General features: G+C 35.4%; 2 protein-coding genes across 4 annotated transcripts; one reads left to right on the top strand and one right to left on the bottom strand.

Moving 5' to 3' along the window:
• The first annotated feature begins 1,962 nt into the window (after window positions 1-1,962).
• LOC101267666 (uncharacterized) lies at window positions 1,963-9,333 on the top strand. 2 transcript variants are annotated; one of them, XM_004231979.5, is made up of 14 exons: window positions 1,963-2,135; window positions 2,290-2,438; window positions 2,521-2,610; window positions 4,528-4,593; window positions 4,772-4,837; window positions 5,106-5,191; window positions 5,286-5,331; window positions 5,438-5,492; window positions 6,719-6,795; window positions 6,912-7,053; window positions 7,264-7,424; window positions 7,529-7,633; window positions 8,187-8,339; window positions 8,930-9,333. In XM_004231979.5, the coding sequence occupies exons 2-14, from the start codon at window positions 2,418-2,420 to the stop codon at window positions 8,990-8,992; spliced, it is 1,131 nt and encodes a 376-aa protein (XP_004232027.1). In that variant the 5' UTR covers window positions 1,963-2,135; window positions 2,290-2,417; the 3' UTR covers window positions 8,993-9,333. The 2 variants fall into 2 exon arrangements, with proteins under 2 accessions (XP_004232027.1, XP_069150084.1); XM_069293983.1 differs by having other exon boundaries at window positions 6,719-6,799; window positions 6,916-7,053.
• A 374-nt stretch (window positions 9,334-9,707) lies between these two features.
• On the bottom strand, window positions 9,708-13,086 carry LOC101267952 (uncharacterized). 2 transcript variants are annotated; one of them, XM_004231980.5, is made up of 5 exons: window positions 12,810-13,086; window positions 11,540-12,134; window positions 10,528-10,837; window positions 10,147-10,228; window positions 9,708-10,058 (listed from the first exon to the last, which is right to left on the bottom strand). In XM_004231980.5, the coding sequence occupies exons 2-5, from the start codon at window positions 12,081-12,083 to the stop codon at window positions 9,861-9,863; spliced, it is 1,134 nt and encodes a 377-aa protein (XP_004232028.1). In that variant the 5' UTR covers window positions 12,084-12,134; window positions 12,810-13,086; the 3' UTR covers window positions 9,708-9,860. The 2 variants fall into 2 exon arrangements, with proteins under 2 accessions (XP_004232028.1, XP_010316140.1); XM_010317838.4 differs by having other exon boundaries at window positions 11,540-12,119; window positions 12,810-12,994.
• Between the last annotated feature and the right edge of the window lie 1,070 nt (window positions 13,087-14,156).

Raw genomic sequence — 14,156 nt, 5'->3', positions numbered from 1 at the left:
CATGATGGTCCATTGACATAGCTATAATTTGTCTAAATTATAATTCGCGACTTACTTTAGTTATAATGACGCAGCTAAACCTTTTAGTTTCGTATAATTCAAAAATTTGTACAACTTTTGTATAATTGAGTTTGTAGAATTGTTTACACTTTTAATGTTTGTAATAGTATAAGTTCATTTTTTCGAATTTGTTTAAAACAACTAAATTATACAGATGTACCTTTATACAAATGAGATTGCTTAAACCGTAGCTACAATCCGAAAATATGCAATTTATAGCTATAAAACATATATAAATTTATTATAGTGATTGTTTACGAATGTTTCTCTAATAATTTATTAAACTATATTTCTGATCAAAAGATTTATTTTATCTTTCATTGTTTTTTATTTGGCAAACAAAGGTAAAATCACATAGCATATTGAATATTAATAATTGTGTTATTTGTACTCTTTGTGATGTTTGAGAGTTGTGGCTATATTTTTATTAAATGGTAGAATACTTGTTGAATTACATTATTTATATATATAAAAAATAGCATTCTCTTCAAAAATATGATTGAAAATATTTTTGATCTCATGGAAAGTTTAAAATTCAATCTCATATAAAGTTTGCTAACATATGTATTATTATTTCACAAAATATGACTAAACTTTCTCAATAACAATAAGTATTATTCAACCAGTAATATTGAAGAACTCTCCAATATTTTTATTAGTTTTTTTAATATATATTTATAAATTATATTATAACCTCATGTCATTAATAAGATAATGTTTATGTTCAAAATCATGATTCACACAAACATTTATAAATGACTTTCGAGAAAATGCACTTTAATTATCACTAGTATGACCCATGCTTCCACAAATACTGGAGAGAGTGGTTGTAATTTTTTAATGAGAAAATAGTCATTACCCAGCTAATCTATTATCAACTACACATTTATATTTTATGAGAAATTTATTGCAATAAAAATATTTACATCTTTAATTTATTTCTTTTATTTTATACTATTACTTTTATTTGATTCTTTTGAATTATTATATTTTTATTTATTTTTTCATTTTTACCTTTTTCCTCTTCTTTATTTTCCTCTTTAACAGGACAATATCATCTCACCTTTGAACTTTAGTGTAAAAATGTTGAAGAATTCATTAAGTAACAAACTCATTAACTTAGTTAATGAAGAATATATTTAAAAATTTATTGGATAATAAACTAATTAATGGCTAAAACCCATTTATTGAAATGGTTGCAAGAGTCTATAAGACTTCTTAGGTTAACTTTGTTAAATCGAAATCGACACTAGTCTCTTCGCTAGCCAACATCGATATCGTCATTTCGGTTAATTAGTGTTTTTTATTAGTAATTTTTGAAGTATTATTTTAAGTTCTATACTAGTAGAAAAAGCATAAGTGATTCCGATAATGGAGTTTCTCATTATGCTATAGCTTCAATAAAGAACATCGAGATTTTGTTGATCAAATCTCCTCTAAAGTTTTGAGAATATGTAGTAGTCATGGAATGTATCCTATCTAAAAAGACATTTATTTAGCTGAAAACTATTTTTAAGGTAAAAAAAAAGAAGGAATGAAAAATGAAAAAATAAAAAGTAGAAAACAAAAATCTAAAAGGAAATAATTATTTTTAATATTAAAAAAAGTAATATTAGTGGTAGGATGAGTCCAATCACATTTTGATGCGAATTTGAGTGTTCAATTTTAATGTCATTTTGAAATTGTCTAGGAAAATAATATAACACCCCTGAAATATAAGGGTATAATTGATAATCTGATTATACATTTAGGAGTGATTTGATTATTTTGTCTTTTTAAATTAAAAGAGAGATTACTGTTGCAAAAATGCAACTTAAAGAAAATATTTAGTATTATCCCAAAAATAATGGTGAGACAATGTCCATTGAGTGATTATATATCAATGCGGGAAGGGTTATAGTTGTAATTTTAATAAAAGCCTCGGGAGGTCTGAAGGGATTATATATACTAATATAAAAAAGACGGGACGGATAAGAGCAGTGGCTTGGGGTTTGAAGGAGCTGAGCGGCGCGAGGAAGAGCGAGCGGAGCGGAGTGAGAGAGCGAATTAGGGTTTTGATAATCGGAATCAAGAAGGTCAGTGGAGCGCGTAAATCTAATTTAGTACTCGTTGTGATTTTAATTTCTTTGGTATCCGAAGATCTTAGAGAAATTGGTGAGTTTGTTCTGAAATATGATGATGATGATGATATTTGTGTGTGAGAAAGAGGTGTGTGTCTGTTACCTGCAGGAAGAATCGTCTTGTGTGAGCGATTCGTTTATAGAGAGAGGTGTGGTGAGATCGCGAGAGCGAGTTGAGTGTATATCCTACGATTTCCACTCTCCGCTAATCAATTTGTCAGACAAGTTTTCGTTACCATGTCGGAGAAGAAGCTTGTGGTAAGTTTTGGTTTCTTTCTTGATTTTCAAGGCATGTTTGTCTTTGATTGCAATCTTAATGTGATTGCTTCTTGATTTTTAGGTTTTAGGCATCCCATGGGACGTGGATACAGAAGGTCTAAGGGAATATATGATCAAATATGGAGATTTAGAGGATTGTATTGTGATGAAGGTCAGTCTACGCAGCTACCTTGACTTTTATGATATGCATTGTTTCAGATATACTGTAGTTCCAAAGACTTTCATGACCTAACTGTGTGCAGTCTTGTTTTTTGTGTTGACAATGTTGTTTCTTTTTTTGTTTGTTAATTGTGCTTGTATCAGAAAATGAGATATCAAATCTGGGTTACAGAAGGTCATATATTTATCATTTGGTGCACAGCTTGCAGCTTTTAGTGCATTTAGCTTTCTTGTGAAAAACTTAGGGCTGTTATATCATTTATGGTGTAACAAAAACATAAGGATTTCCATTGCCCCAAACTATGTTATAGTTGTTAGGAGAAGGTTGTTGCTTCGCAGTTCGCTACTTGGAAAATTTAGCAGAACTATCCGCTTAAGAGATGTCACTTTTGGAATTCAACCAAGAACGTGTCCCAAACTGGTTTATTTCTTGTTAACTACATTGGTGGGCACATGAGAACTGGGTCTCAGGAGAAAATCTTGTCGAATAACTAAATGGCAATATTAGGGTTTTTAAAAACAAACGTGATTCACGACTCTCTTCTTCAATTTTCTCTTTGACACGTGTCTCTCTTCTTCAATTGTCTAGTAGATTCAAGATTGCGTTGGGTTCTTTCCTGGTAAAGTAAACCAGATTATCAAATGCGATTGCCTTTGGCCAGAGATTTTGCGCCTATTACTCGTAAGGCGCAACCCTGCAAAGGCGATCAATGGCGAGAAATGATGAGTGGTGAGGTGGCACCATTGTTGCCCTTTTATTTTATTCTTTTTGAAAAAAAACAAACGTGCTTAATAATTAAATGGCAATATTAGTGTTTTTAAAAACAAACGTGACTCACGACTCTCTTCTTCAATTTTCTCTTTGACACGTGACTCTCTTCTCCTCAGCTTCAGCCTTTAGTTACGTCTTCTTCTTCTTTCTCCTCTGCTTTGCAGCTTCTCTTCTGCCATAGTCAGCTGCTCTTTTTTTTGCTTCTTCATCTTCTTCTCTTCTTTTTTTTAGTAGGTCAATGTGCCCAGCTTCCTATTACTCTGTTAGTGATTCCTCTGTTCTTATTTTATGGTCTGTTTTTTTTAATTTTCTGCAGATGCAAATCTGCCTTTCTACAGAAAAATTCCAGGTCCTATTTTAATTTTTGTCCAACTCAACTTAGTCATACAAGTTCTTGGGTTCTAGTCTTGTTCGTCAAATTGTCTCATGAATTATTGAGTCATTCAAGTTCTATGGTTAGTTTTTAAATTGAAATATTTGCCAATATGGTATTGCTACTGAGATACTGGTTATTTATATATGCATTAAATATCTTCAGTTTTTTATATTAATTGGCGCCTCAATTCAAAGAGGCCAGCACCTCGCCACGAGGCAAGACATGCCCTTGTCGTCTTTCGACTTAACTTGCATTCCATTCCCAATTTTTGTGATGCTCTTTCCTTTCTAGTCATTCTTTAATAATGACATTTTTCAATATTTAGTAACATTTCAACTTTAAGCTACCAATTTTATCCCTAATGAAATGATTTATATGATTTATAGGCACACAAAAATCTATAGCTTATATTAGACCACAAGTTCCAAAAGTTTTCCTTTGTTTCTTAAATTCCGTGCAAAATCTAATACGTTCACATAAATTGGGACGTAGGGAGTACCAAACATTGCCATGTTTGTGTATTTTGATTCTGGTGTGTTTTGCCAATGATTTTATTGATTGCTTTTGTGACAATTTTAAACATAAAATCAACAGTGTATCAGAAGATTGATCCGTTTTACTAATTTCCCAAAAGTGTGCTGTCTGGTTTATATAGTTAATATATATTTGCATTTTAGTGCTTTGAAAGTAAATGTGCTTTCTGTTGCTAAATTTCTTATCATCTGACTGAAGAAGACTAATGAGTATTGATCTTCATCTAGGAACGTGCTACTGGTCGTTCTCGTGGATTCGGCTATGTCACATTTGCTACAGTTGAGGATGCTAAGGTGATTTTGGTTTTAATTTGGTTTTCATGTCATTGTTGCAATCATATTTGCATACTACCCTCCAGTTAAACTTTCTTACAATGTATGGTCTTGTTCTTCGTCCTTGGTATAGCTTATTTATGATTTTGTGGTTTTGATGCAAACTTGATTCCTACACTTGTGGATTTGTATGATGCAGAATGCATTGTCTAAGGAGCACTTTCTTGGAAACAGAATGCTAGAAGTGAAAGTGGCGACACCGAAGGTGCAATGCTCTTACTCTTAATGAAAAAACTTCTCTTTGTTACTTTAGTATTTCATCCAATGCTGTACTTTTACTATCTAGGCCAACTATTAATATATTGTGGTGGCTTGAGTTGATTAAAATGGAATGGTTATCATGGTTCATATTGATTTCTTCATTTGGTTGGACATGAAAATTGCATTATAACAAGTGAAAGCCCATTTTATAATCGTTGTGCCTCTAAATACTTTGTAAGGTCTAATACTGATGCTACTAATTTTTTTGGCAGGAGGAGATGAGGGCTCCTGCAAAGAAAGTGACCAGGATTTTCGTTGCTAGGATTCCTCCGTCTGTGTCTGAAGCTACTTTCAGAGGGTATTTGTGAAGGATTGCTTTATTAAGATTATTTCTAGCTGGTTGGTTGCTTCATTATTAGAATTTAATATCCTTATTTGATTTTCTTTTGCAGTTATTTTGAGAAGTACGGTGAAATAACAGATCTGTACATGCCAAAGGTTCCCCTGTCTCGTTGTGTCATTATTACTTTATATATGTGCTGTCATGTTCTGGCATTAAATCATATGATTCATTATGTACTAATTAATCTTACCCAATCTGCAGGATCCATCTACCAAGGGACATCGTGGAATTGGGTTTATTACTTTTGCAAATGCTGGTATGTCTCCCATCCTAATTTTTTGCAGTTTTTTCTTTATTTTCCAGGTATTTTCTGGCCACATTCAGTTATTCCTCTGCCTAATATCTAGTTATTGGGAACAGTTTTTTAATAAAACATAGGAACTTATTTTTTGGCAGGAATTGTATCTTGTAGGAACTTCCTGGGTAAATCCTATGTATCCATCTTATATTTCAGGGAGGGAAAACATTGAGTGTTGTAGTTGCAATGTTTTTCTCTGAAGGTGTCTTTAGTGCATTCACTCGGACAAGCGCTCAATTAGTGCAGTTAATTATTAAAATCTGGATCAATCAGTTTACCTTGATTCAGCATAAGTTCTTTTAATTTAATTGTTATAGATATGAAGATCTTCAACCTTTATGCATTAATCCATTACTCCAAGAAATTCACATTCTTGATATTGTAACATTTTTTGTCATTTTGGAATAACAGCTCACTGGTCAGGTGTTTAACCCGTGACCCAACAACGGTTAAAACAATTAGGAGGTTAATAATTTCCCCTTAATTCCACACTCTGTATATTGCCTCTCGGGGTGCTTATTTTGAGCCTGATAATGGGGTGATGATAAATGAATTTGACATTTGAAGAGTTTCTACTGTAGATCAGCATAATATTTGATTTGATCTCAGCCTTGATTCTTTCGCTAGTTATTTTGGTGTCAACTTGTATACCCCCACCCCATCCGAAACTGTTCCACTGGCAGTCTAGTTATACATTCTAGGTATTTTGATTGACATTCATCTTGTTTCTGGAATATAATTAACTAATAAAGTGTGTCTCTCTTAAGTGCACGCAGAGGTCCTGAGATCGAATCTCACCGCCACCCTATCAAAAAGAATTTCCATGTGCTTGGCCATGAAAAAGAATCAGGCCCGCACGTGAGGGGACGTGATGAGAGTAGAATTAACTAGTAAAAGTGCGTTCTCTCTAAAAATATTAAGCTTTTAGATTAGATGGTCACCCACTTCAACACATCTTTTATCACCTTTAGAAGTCTTGTAATTGTGCTGTCTCAGAAGAATCAGTTTCGTTTAATTTTTTCTAGGGATGTGGTAGCTACCACCTTGTTTTTATTTTTTCACCCAGGTAGAGGCAGGGAAGTTCCCTACATGCATGCCTATCATGTCTTCTGCAGACTCTAGTTTCTAGTCAGTTTTGTAATGATTTTCCTTTGAATTGAGTGGCTTTTGGTTTCTTTGCCCAGAATCAGTTGATGATCTGATGAGTGACACCCATGAACTGGGAGGTTCCACAATTGTGGTGGACCGAGCAACACCCAAGGCAAGTTATGCATAACCGAACTTTGATGTATCTCCAGTGATATATTCTAGATGTCATTGAAGTTCACACGTTCTGTGATGATTCATTAAATTTGCATTTTCTGCTGATGATTCTAGGAAGAAGATTTCAGACCTGTTAGTCGGATGTCTCAGAGTGGAGGAGGATATGGTGCATATAATGCATATATGAGTGCAACTACTAGATATGGTGCGCTTGGTGCTCCTACCTTATATGATCATCCTAGTTCTATGTATGGAAGTAAGTAAGCAACAATTCTTTTTTTTTATGACAAGGGAAACCCGCAGCCGCTACCCTTTGGGTGCGCACAGGGACTCCTATGCAATAGCTCGCAAACCACAAAAATGAACAGTAAATAATGACAAATATATCTTAAGCATGACACAACATCAATCATGCCTCTTATTTGACACAATTTTTTTACTAAGAGAATTTAATTAAATAAATCAGGAGGTGGAGGTGGAGGTGGAGGTGGAGGTGGAGGATTTCCATCTCGTGGTGGCTTGGGCCAGAAGATCTTTGTTGGTCGACTACCTCAAGAGGCAACAACTGAAGATCTTCGCCAGTATTTTGGTAGATTTGGCCGTGTTTTAGATGTGTATGTCCCAAAGGTAAAATTCTCTTATTTTCTTTCATTTTGGGGTAACAGATCTCGTCTCAAGTAACTTGGTAAATTGTTTAATTCTGTTATGATTGCGATGCTTATCTCCTGTAGGATCCAAGAAGACCAGGGCATAGAGGGTTTGGTTTTGTTACATTTGCTGATGATGGTGTTGCAGATCGTGTTTCTCGAAGGCCTCATGAGATATGTGGACATCAGGTATTTTTTGGGATTTTAGTAAAAAAAATATTTCCTTATCTTTTGTATCTCCCACCCCAATGAAATCTGTAGACCTTGAAGTATCAGTTGACCAGATTTTGAAATGAGACCATGGATGAGGAAAATCCATGGCCTGACGACTAAATGAGGGGAAATGCTTTCCACTCTAGAGCCACTTGATGGATGATATCTTAAAACTCCCTGGCTATTGCCTAGGATGTTCTGCTTACATTATAAGTTTGTTTGAAAGGTTAACTGTTTTTTGCAAAATTTAAATCTATTGAAACTGACCTGGCCATTTACCTGGATGTACTGCAATTCAGCCAATAGAACATTGTTGTGAAGATGATAAAGTTTCAACTGTTTGCTTGGCAAATGAAAATATACATTAATGTGAAGTTGGGTTTTAGGGAGTTTGAACTTTTACATGCTGAATTTTCACCCTCCTAAATGTAAAGCCAGCTTGGGCTACCCTTTTGGCTTCACTAATATCAGTGACCTTTCATGTTATGCTATGAGTAGTCTTATTCCTAGTTCTACCTTGCTTTTTTAGGTTGCAATTGATTCTGCTACTCCTCTTGATGATGCTGGTCCAAGTAACAATTACATGATGGATCCTCCTCCTCCTGCTCCTGAAGCATATGGGGGATATGGTGGTCCTATGCGTACTTATGGAAGGATGTATGGGGGCCTAGATTATGATGATGTAAGTATTTGAACCCTACTTAGCCAGTCAAATAACTTCAGTTGTCTTGTCTTTAACTTTGACCTCCACGATAGAATTGCTTTTATATTGTTAAACATCTATTGCCATGAAAGGCTTCCACCTTGACTGTTTCTTTGGGTGATTTTGAGCTTCCAATCCTCCCCTCTCCCACCAGAAAAATGGTCAATAACTGGACCTTCTTCCTGAGTCTTTCAGCTGTGGTTCTGACTTCTGCCTGGACAATAATTCAATTTGCTCTCTTTACTGACTGACCTATGCAATATGCACAACAATGCTATGTGATGCTTTTTATGTCAATGGAAGAAAACACTCATGTTTACGGCATCTTCCTATCTTTTCAGTGCGGTGATTCAACTAATGGAGTAATTTTTGTATTTTCATATTTACCATCCTCAAAAAGACAACAATTTATCATCATGCTTTATTCATACCTCTTTCCGGTTTTAGTTTTCTCCAAGTTTGTCTCACATGGATATTATGACCAGTCTGTTTATTGTTAGTCCTTAATTTAATAGATGAGAATTCTGGTGATAACCTTTAAATATGTGATTTTCTTCTGGTTCTGACAGTGGGGTTACGGCCTGGGTGGTGGGAGACCTTCAAGATCAGATATGAGATACAGGCCCTACTAGCTGGCCTGGTTGGATAGGAGGCGGTCAAGATCAGATATGAGATTCAGGCCCTAGTAGCTTTGTGTTGCAGGAGGTCAGAGGCTGTCTGAATTTCCAATGGGTGACAACAATAGATATGTCATATTTATATCAGTTTATTATTAGGTGGACATCATAATACATGTGCTACTAATACTTAAGTAATTGAAAAAGCAGTGCTGATGGATTGTGCAATTCACTTCATACTTGATCCTTTGTATTAAATGTATTGAAGAAACAAAGAATGGGTGCTAATTCCATATCCAGGAGTAGAAACATAGTTGGTAGTGAAGCAATATAGCAAATTATGTTTTATACCTAAAGTGAGTTTTCCTGGAAATCCGTTCTGAGAGATGAGTGGTTTCCTGTATTTATGTTTTTGTGGAAATCGGAAATTTAAATGCTTCTACTCGCTCCCCCCTCCCCCCCCCCCCCCCCCCCAAAAAAATGAGATACCGCATCGGGATCAGAAGTTGCGTCGAATAATAGATTTCCAGCTTGTCTCAATTATATGTAGGTTGGACTAGTGAAATATATATTATGTTGGTGTTCTAGTAAGGGACATGACTAGAAAATGCTGCATTTTTATGAGGTGTGTACTACAACCAGTCTGTCTTGGCATGTGTATTCTTTCTGGGTATTGTGGAGATATCAGATGGTATGGAATTCCACGAGACAGTGATAAGGCCTGAATACATAGCCAAAAGTAGGTGGATTACTGAATAAAGCAGTCAGCAACGAGTTGTCTGTTCCTTTAGATTACCATTAACAACTGAGGCTCTAGATTTGACAAGAACCACCTACAATGACTTGAATTTTACTTCAGAAAGCCTCATGCCTGTACACAAAATCAAGGGATACGGCAAACAAAGCAACTGCTAAATGATGTAATCTTGAAATACTCCCGAAATGGAATGATTCTGTGGGAATCCCTTCTAGGCTGACTCTCCGAAGTTGCACGTCTCATATTTTGGGCCTTCACCTGAGCGTGTCTAAGCTTGTTCAGAATCTTATCCATGGATGCTGACCTCCTCTTTTCTAGTTTCATCTGAAATGCAAATAATAGTTAAGTCTTCTTTTATGCTCGTCCTATTCTTTCAAACAAGTATCAGTGTCTGGATATATGTCTAACGAACCTCAAGCTTTTGGATTTCTGCTTCTGCTTTGGCCTTCTGCAAGTTCTCCCAAGCAGCGATCCTGGCTTCCTCTCTTTGCGACCTTCACAAAATGCACAACCGTTATTCATATATAGTATTTTTGCTCCTTGACAAATGCACCTACTATAAGTATACATATGTATTGCCAAAAGAATGTCCATCAATCTTTTATTTGTGAATCTAGCAGTGAGGTGAAGGTTGTGTATTTCGCTACTTGGCCCAAATAGTTTCTACAAACTTGTGGAGTTACACATAAGGGCATGTCAGTTCCCTTGAAAATGTGGAATATTTGTATGGAAGGACAAGATAGCTGCATTAGCAAACATAAGAAGCAAAAACAAGCCGGAAATGCATGCTTACTTTGTCATACTCTTTGTTCCATCTACAACATCCCACGTTGAGATAGGCGAACTTATGTCTGGTAATTGTTTCTTGGGTTTCCTCACCCGGCTTTTCCGAGATAGCCCTAAAATTGGGTCTCCTTTGTCAACCTGCACGTCTCTAATCTCGACTTTAGTGGAATGCTGCCTGCTCTGCTCCACTCCAGGAGGGATTGAAGATGACCTTTCCTGGGGAGATGTATGTGTACTGTCATCAGAGCTCATTTGTGTTGCCATGTCTCTCCTCAAAACTGCAAAGGAAATAGAATCTGGCTCCTTTGTGACATCATCTGTTCATTGGATTCATCAACAACAGAATATCATTAAATTATAGTGGTGTACTTTACTAAAGACATATCTTTCTCTCTCAAAAATCGTTTCATAACTGAACAATGGCCTTTTGCTGGTAAACTTGATGCTTAACAAACTTCAAACAAATGGCCTGAGTGTAGTTAAGAAGCATCAAAGTCATATTTTTTAAGATGAACCAACACTACTTGCAATCCTAGCATAACAAGATGATTATTCATCTAAATCAGTTTATACAATTGCATACTGCTTTTTCATCCGTCATGTAGCACATAAGTGTAGATTCATATGATAGGAAGTCCTCAACACTTGGATCTTGTGTTACATGAGATATTGCCATCATCAATTGCTAAAACTTAGGAGGACAGTCACTGAACTTCGATTAAACTTCTGTTTTAGCTGGGTTTCTCATCAAATTCAAGATCCGTGTCTTAGCTATTAGTTATTCCCGATCCCAATTCTTAATCTGCAGGCTACAACTTCCACATTTCAAGTGTCTTAAGACTCTATAGCTAAGTTGACTTAAATAATACATTTAAACCTGATATAGAGACAGTAGGACCGTTGAGACCTTCTTTTGCAAGAACTGAAGTGACAACAAATTAAGATTCACCAGAATTAGGTTAGTGCTTCTCTCGCGCTATGACAACCAGTACAAAGCAGGCAACGGAAGAAATGCATACCTGGAGAGCTTGGTACTGAAGATTCACTGAACAAATCTGACAGACCGGGAGCACTGGTTGCTCGAGCCATACTATTCTGAGCATATTCACCAGCACCATAATGAATGGATACCCCATCAGGCACCAGTACACCAGTTGTAAATGGTGAATTTGCAATGAAGTTACTTATACCTCCACTTTCAAGGACTGGCATAGAGGGCGAATAGTTCGGTAAATACATTAGGCCAGGTGGCCCAAGAGGTCCACTTTTAGACTTGGGGCCCCTGTAGGTTTGTGCGTTTGGAGTCCTCCAAACACCATAACTTGACACTGGGCTAGTAATCCACCTTTCAGCATCATCCCATTTTGAAGGCACTGTCCTTCCACTATTGAAAGGCATCAATGCAGTAGTACTAATATGCCTCCTGCCGCTGTTAGTCGGCAACGGGACTCGTTCAGAACTCCATCCCTTCTGAAATCCTCTAACATTATTATCTCCATATTCTGGTGTTGCTGGGCTTGTATATAAACCCGAATTCCTCAAGGAAGTAGAATTCTGCTTCATGATTCTCAATAATGGCAAATTGCATGCCACATAAATCTTGGAACAATAACCCTATCCAATTGGTTAGAACATTAAAGACCATAAATCTAAACTAGGCTTTTTACTATCACACCACCACTATACATCCAAAATTAAAAAAATGCTATCCAGGTATGTCCTCATTTTGTCTTGAGCAACACAGAATTACTCTCAAAAATCTTGAAATTTGTGGCAATTAAGTAATTTAGAGGTTACAGTCATCACAAAGTCAGGACCACTGGAAAAGTTAAAATGGCCAAATATTGCCAGTAGTGGAATAAATTTATTACTAGTAGATTCAAAAGAAAGTTGACACCTGAACAAATTTTTATTCAGTAGCTCGTTCAATTAGTTGACTATCTAAACTTCTATCTTGTTGGCTAGCGTTCGATTCTCAAGTTGTTATCCCCTCCCATTTTTCCCTAAATCTAATAAACACAAGAAGATTTGAAGCCCCCTAAATTTAATCAACAGTATCTTCCGTCCCCAGAAGGGCAGAGGAAGAAGTAGAAAGAAGCAATCAGCAAGAAAGTTGGTTATTCCTATTACCAGTTATATACCTCAATTATACAAAGTTAAAAAGTAAAAAAGTGCATGTTGCATTCAGGACCCCTGAAAAAGGATGAGAAAAGTGGGGGGAGAAGCAAAAAAGCACAACAAGTTTCAAACTTTTACAGCAAATAAATGTTGATTAAGTGAAGCTTTTACCTTTAACTACTGCTAATGCAGAAGAGTTCAGGCTTTTACCAACTTTGAGTTGTGGTGCTCACAGCTGATTAGTGTGAATGAGTGAAGAAAATGTATTGGTAGTGACATCCGAAACAATAATTTAATACCCAGAGAGAGAAAAAAAACAGAAAAGGAATAAACAAATGGGAGAAGGGTCACCACCTAGTGTGAAAAAAAAAATCAAAAAACTTAATAATGGGATGTTTGACGATTGGGGCCTACAGGTACCACGACGGCTGAGGGTTCATTTAAATCTTCTTAGATTAAAAAAAAAATTACATCATTTAAATCCTCTTATTTACTTTTAAAATATTAGTTAAAATTTTAATTGAGATTGTCGTACCAAAACATTAAAAGGGAATAGAAGAGAAGTTTCCTAAGTATGGACAGGAGAGGACCGACAGAAGCAAGAAATGGGTGAGGGTTGGCACAAACAAATTTGTCCAAAATAAATAGGCATTCCCACGTGAGTAAGCTTAAATTTGGGATTATACTTTTTGGAGCATTGCACTCCATTTCTTTTCATTGACACATATCAATTATGATTACTTTTTATTAGCACATGATTTTGCATATCAAAGCTTAGATTATTGCTTTTATATCAATTTTATTGTGGCTATATAAGTCACATCCTAATTTATTTTTAATTTTTTTTTAAGTCTTATCTTCTTAGTTTATTTTTGAGGTGGGGGCCTGTAAATATAGGAAGAAGAATGGATGACATTTATACCCTACATTAATATAAATGACTAGAGAAATTCAAACAAATAGGCAGAAATTCCTAGGTCCTACCATACATTCCTAAAAACAGCTTATAAGTAGCTCATTACTTTTTATATAAACATAAATGTATAAAAATTGTTTCTAATTATATAAAGCAGAGAAAATTATATAAATATATATTTTTGTTTCCCTCTCTCCCCTCTTTCAGATCTCGCTCGCCACTCTCCCAAATCTTGCTCTCCGTTCTCGCCTTTCTCCCTTATACAAACAAAAGCGAAATGTATAAATTGTATTTCTGTTTGTATAAAGCGTGAGAAAATTGTATATACACATGCAAATACTTATATTTTCGTCCTATACACTTAGAATTATACAATAAAAGTACTCCCCTGCCCAGTTTCTTTTGTCTTTCTCTATTTCTCGTTTTATACAATTTTCAAATTGTATCTAATTTCTCTCTTTCCCGTTTTATACAATTCGATTCAATTGTATATTTCTTGTCAAGTCTCTTTTGTCTATCTCTCTTTTTCATTTTATATAAATTCAAATTGCATATAATCGTTCTATACCATTATAATAATACAATTCGTTTTATACACTTCA

The sequence above is a fragment of the Solanum lycopersicum genome, chromosome 2, assembly GCF_036512215.1.
Source record: "Solanum lycopersicum chromosome 2, SLM_r2.1".
NCBI classification, from domain to species: Eukaryota; Viridiplantae; Streptophyta; class Magnoliopsida; order Solanales; family Solanaceae; genus Solanum; species Solanum lycopersicum.
Note: the sequence above shows the minus strand (reverse complement) of the source record. Positions and strands in the feature narration are given on the sequence as shown.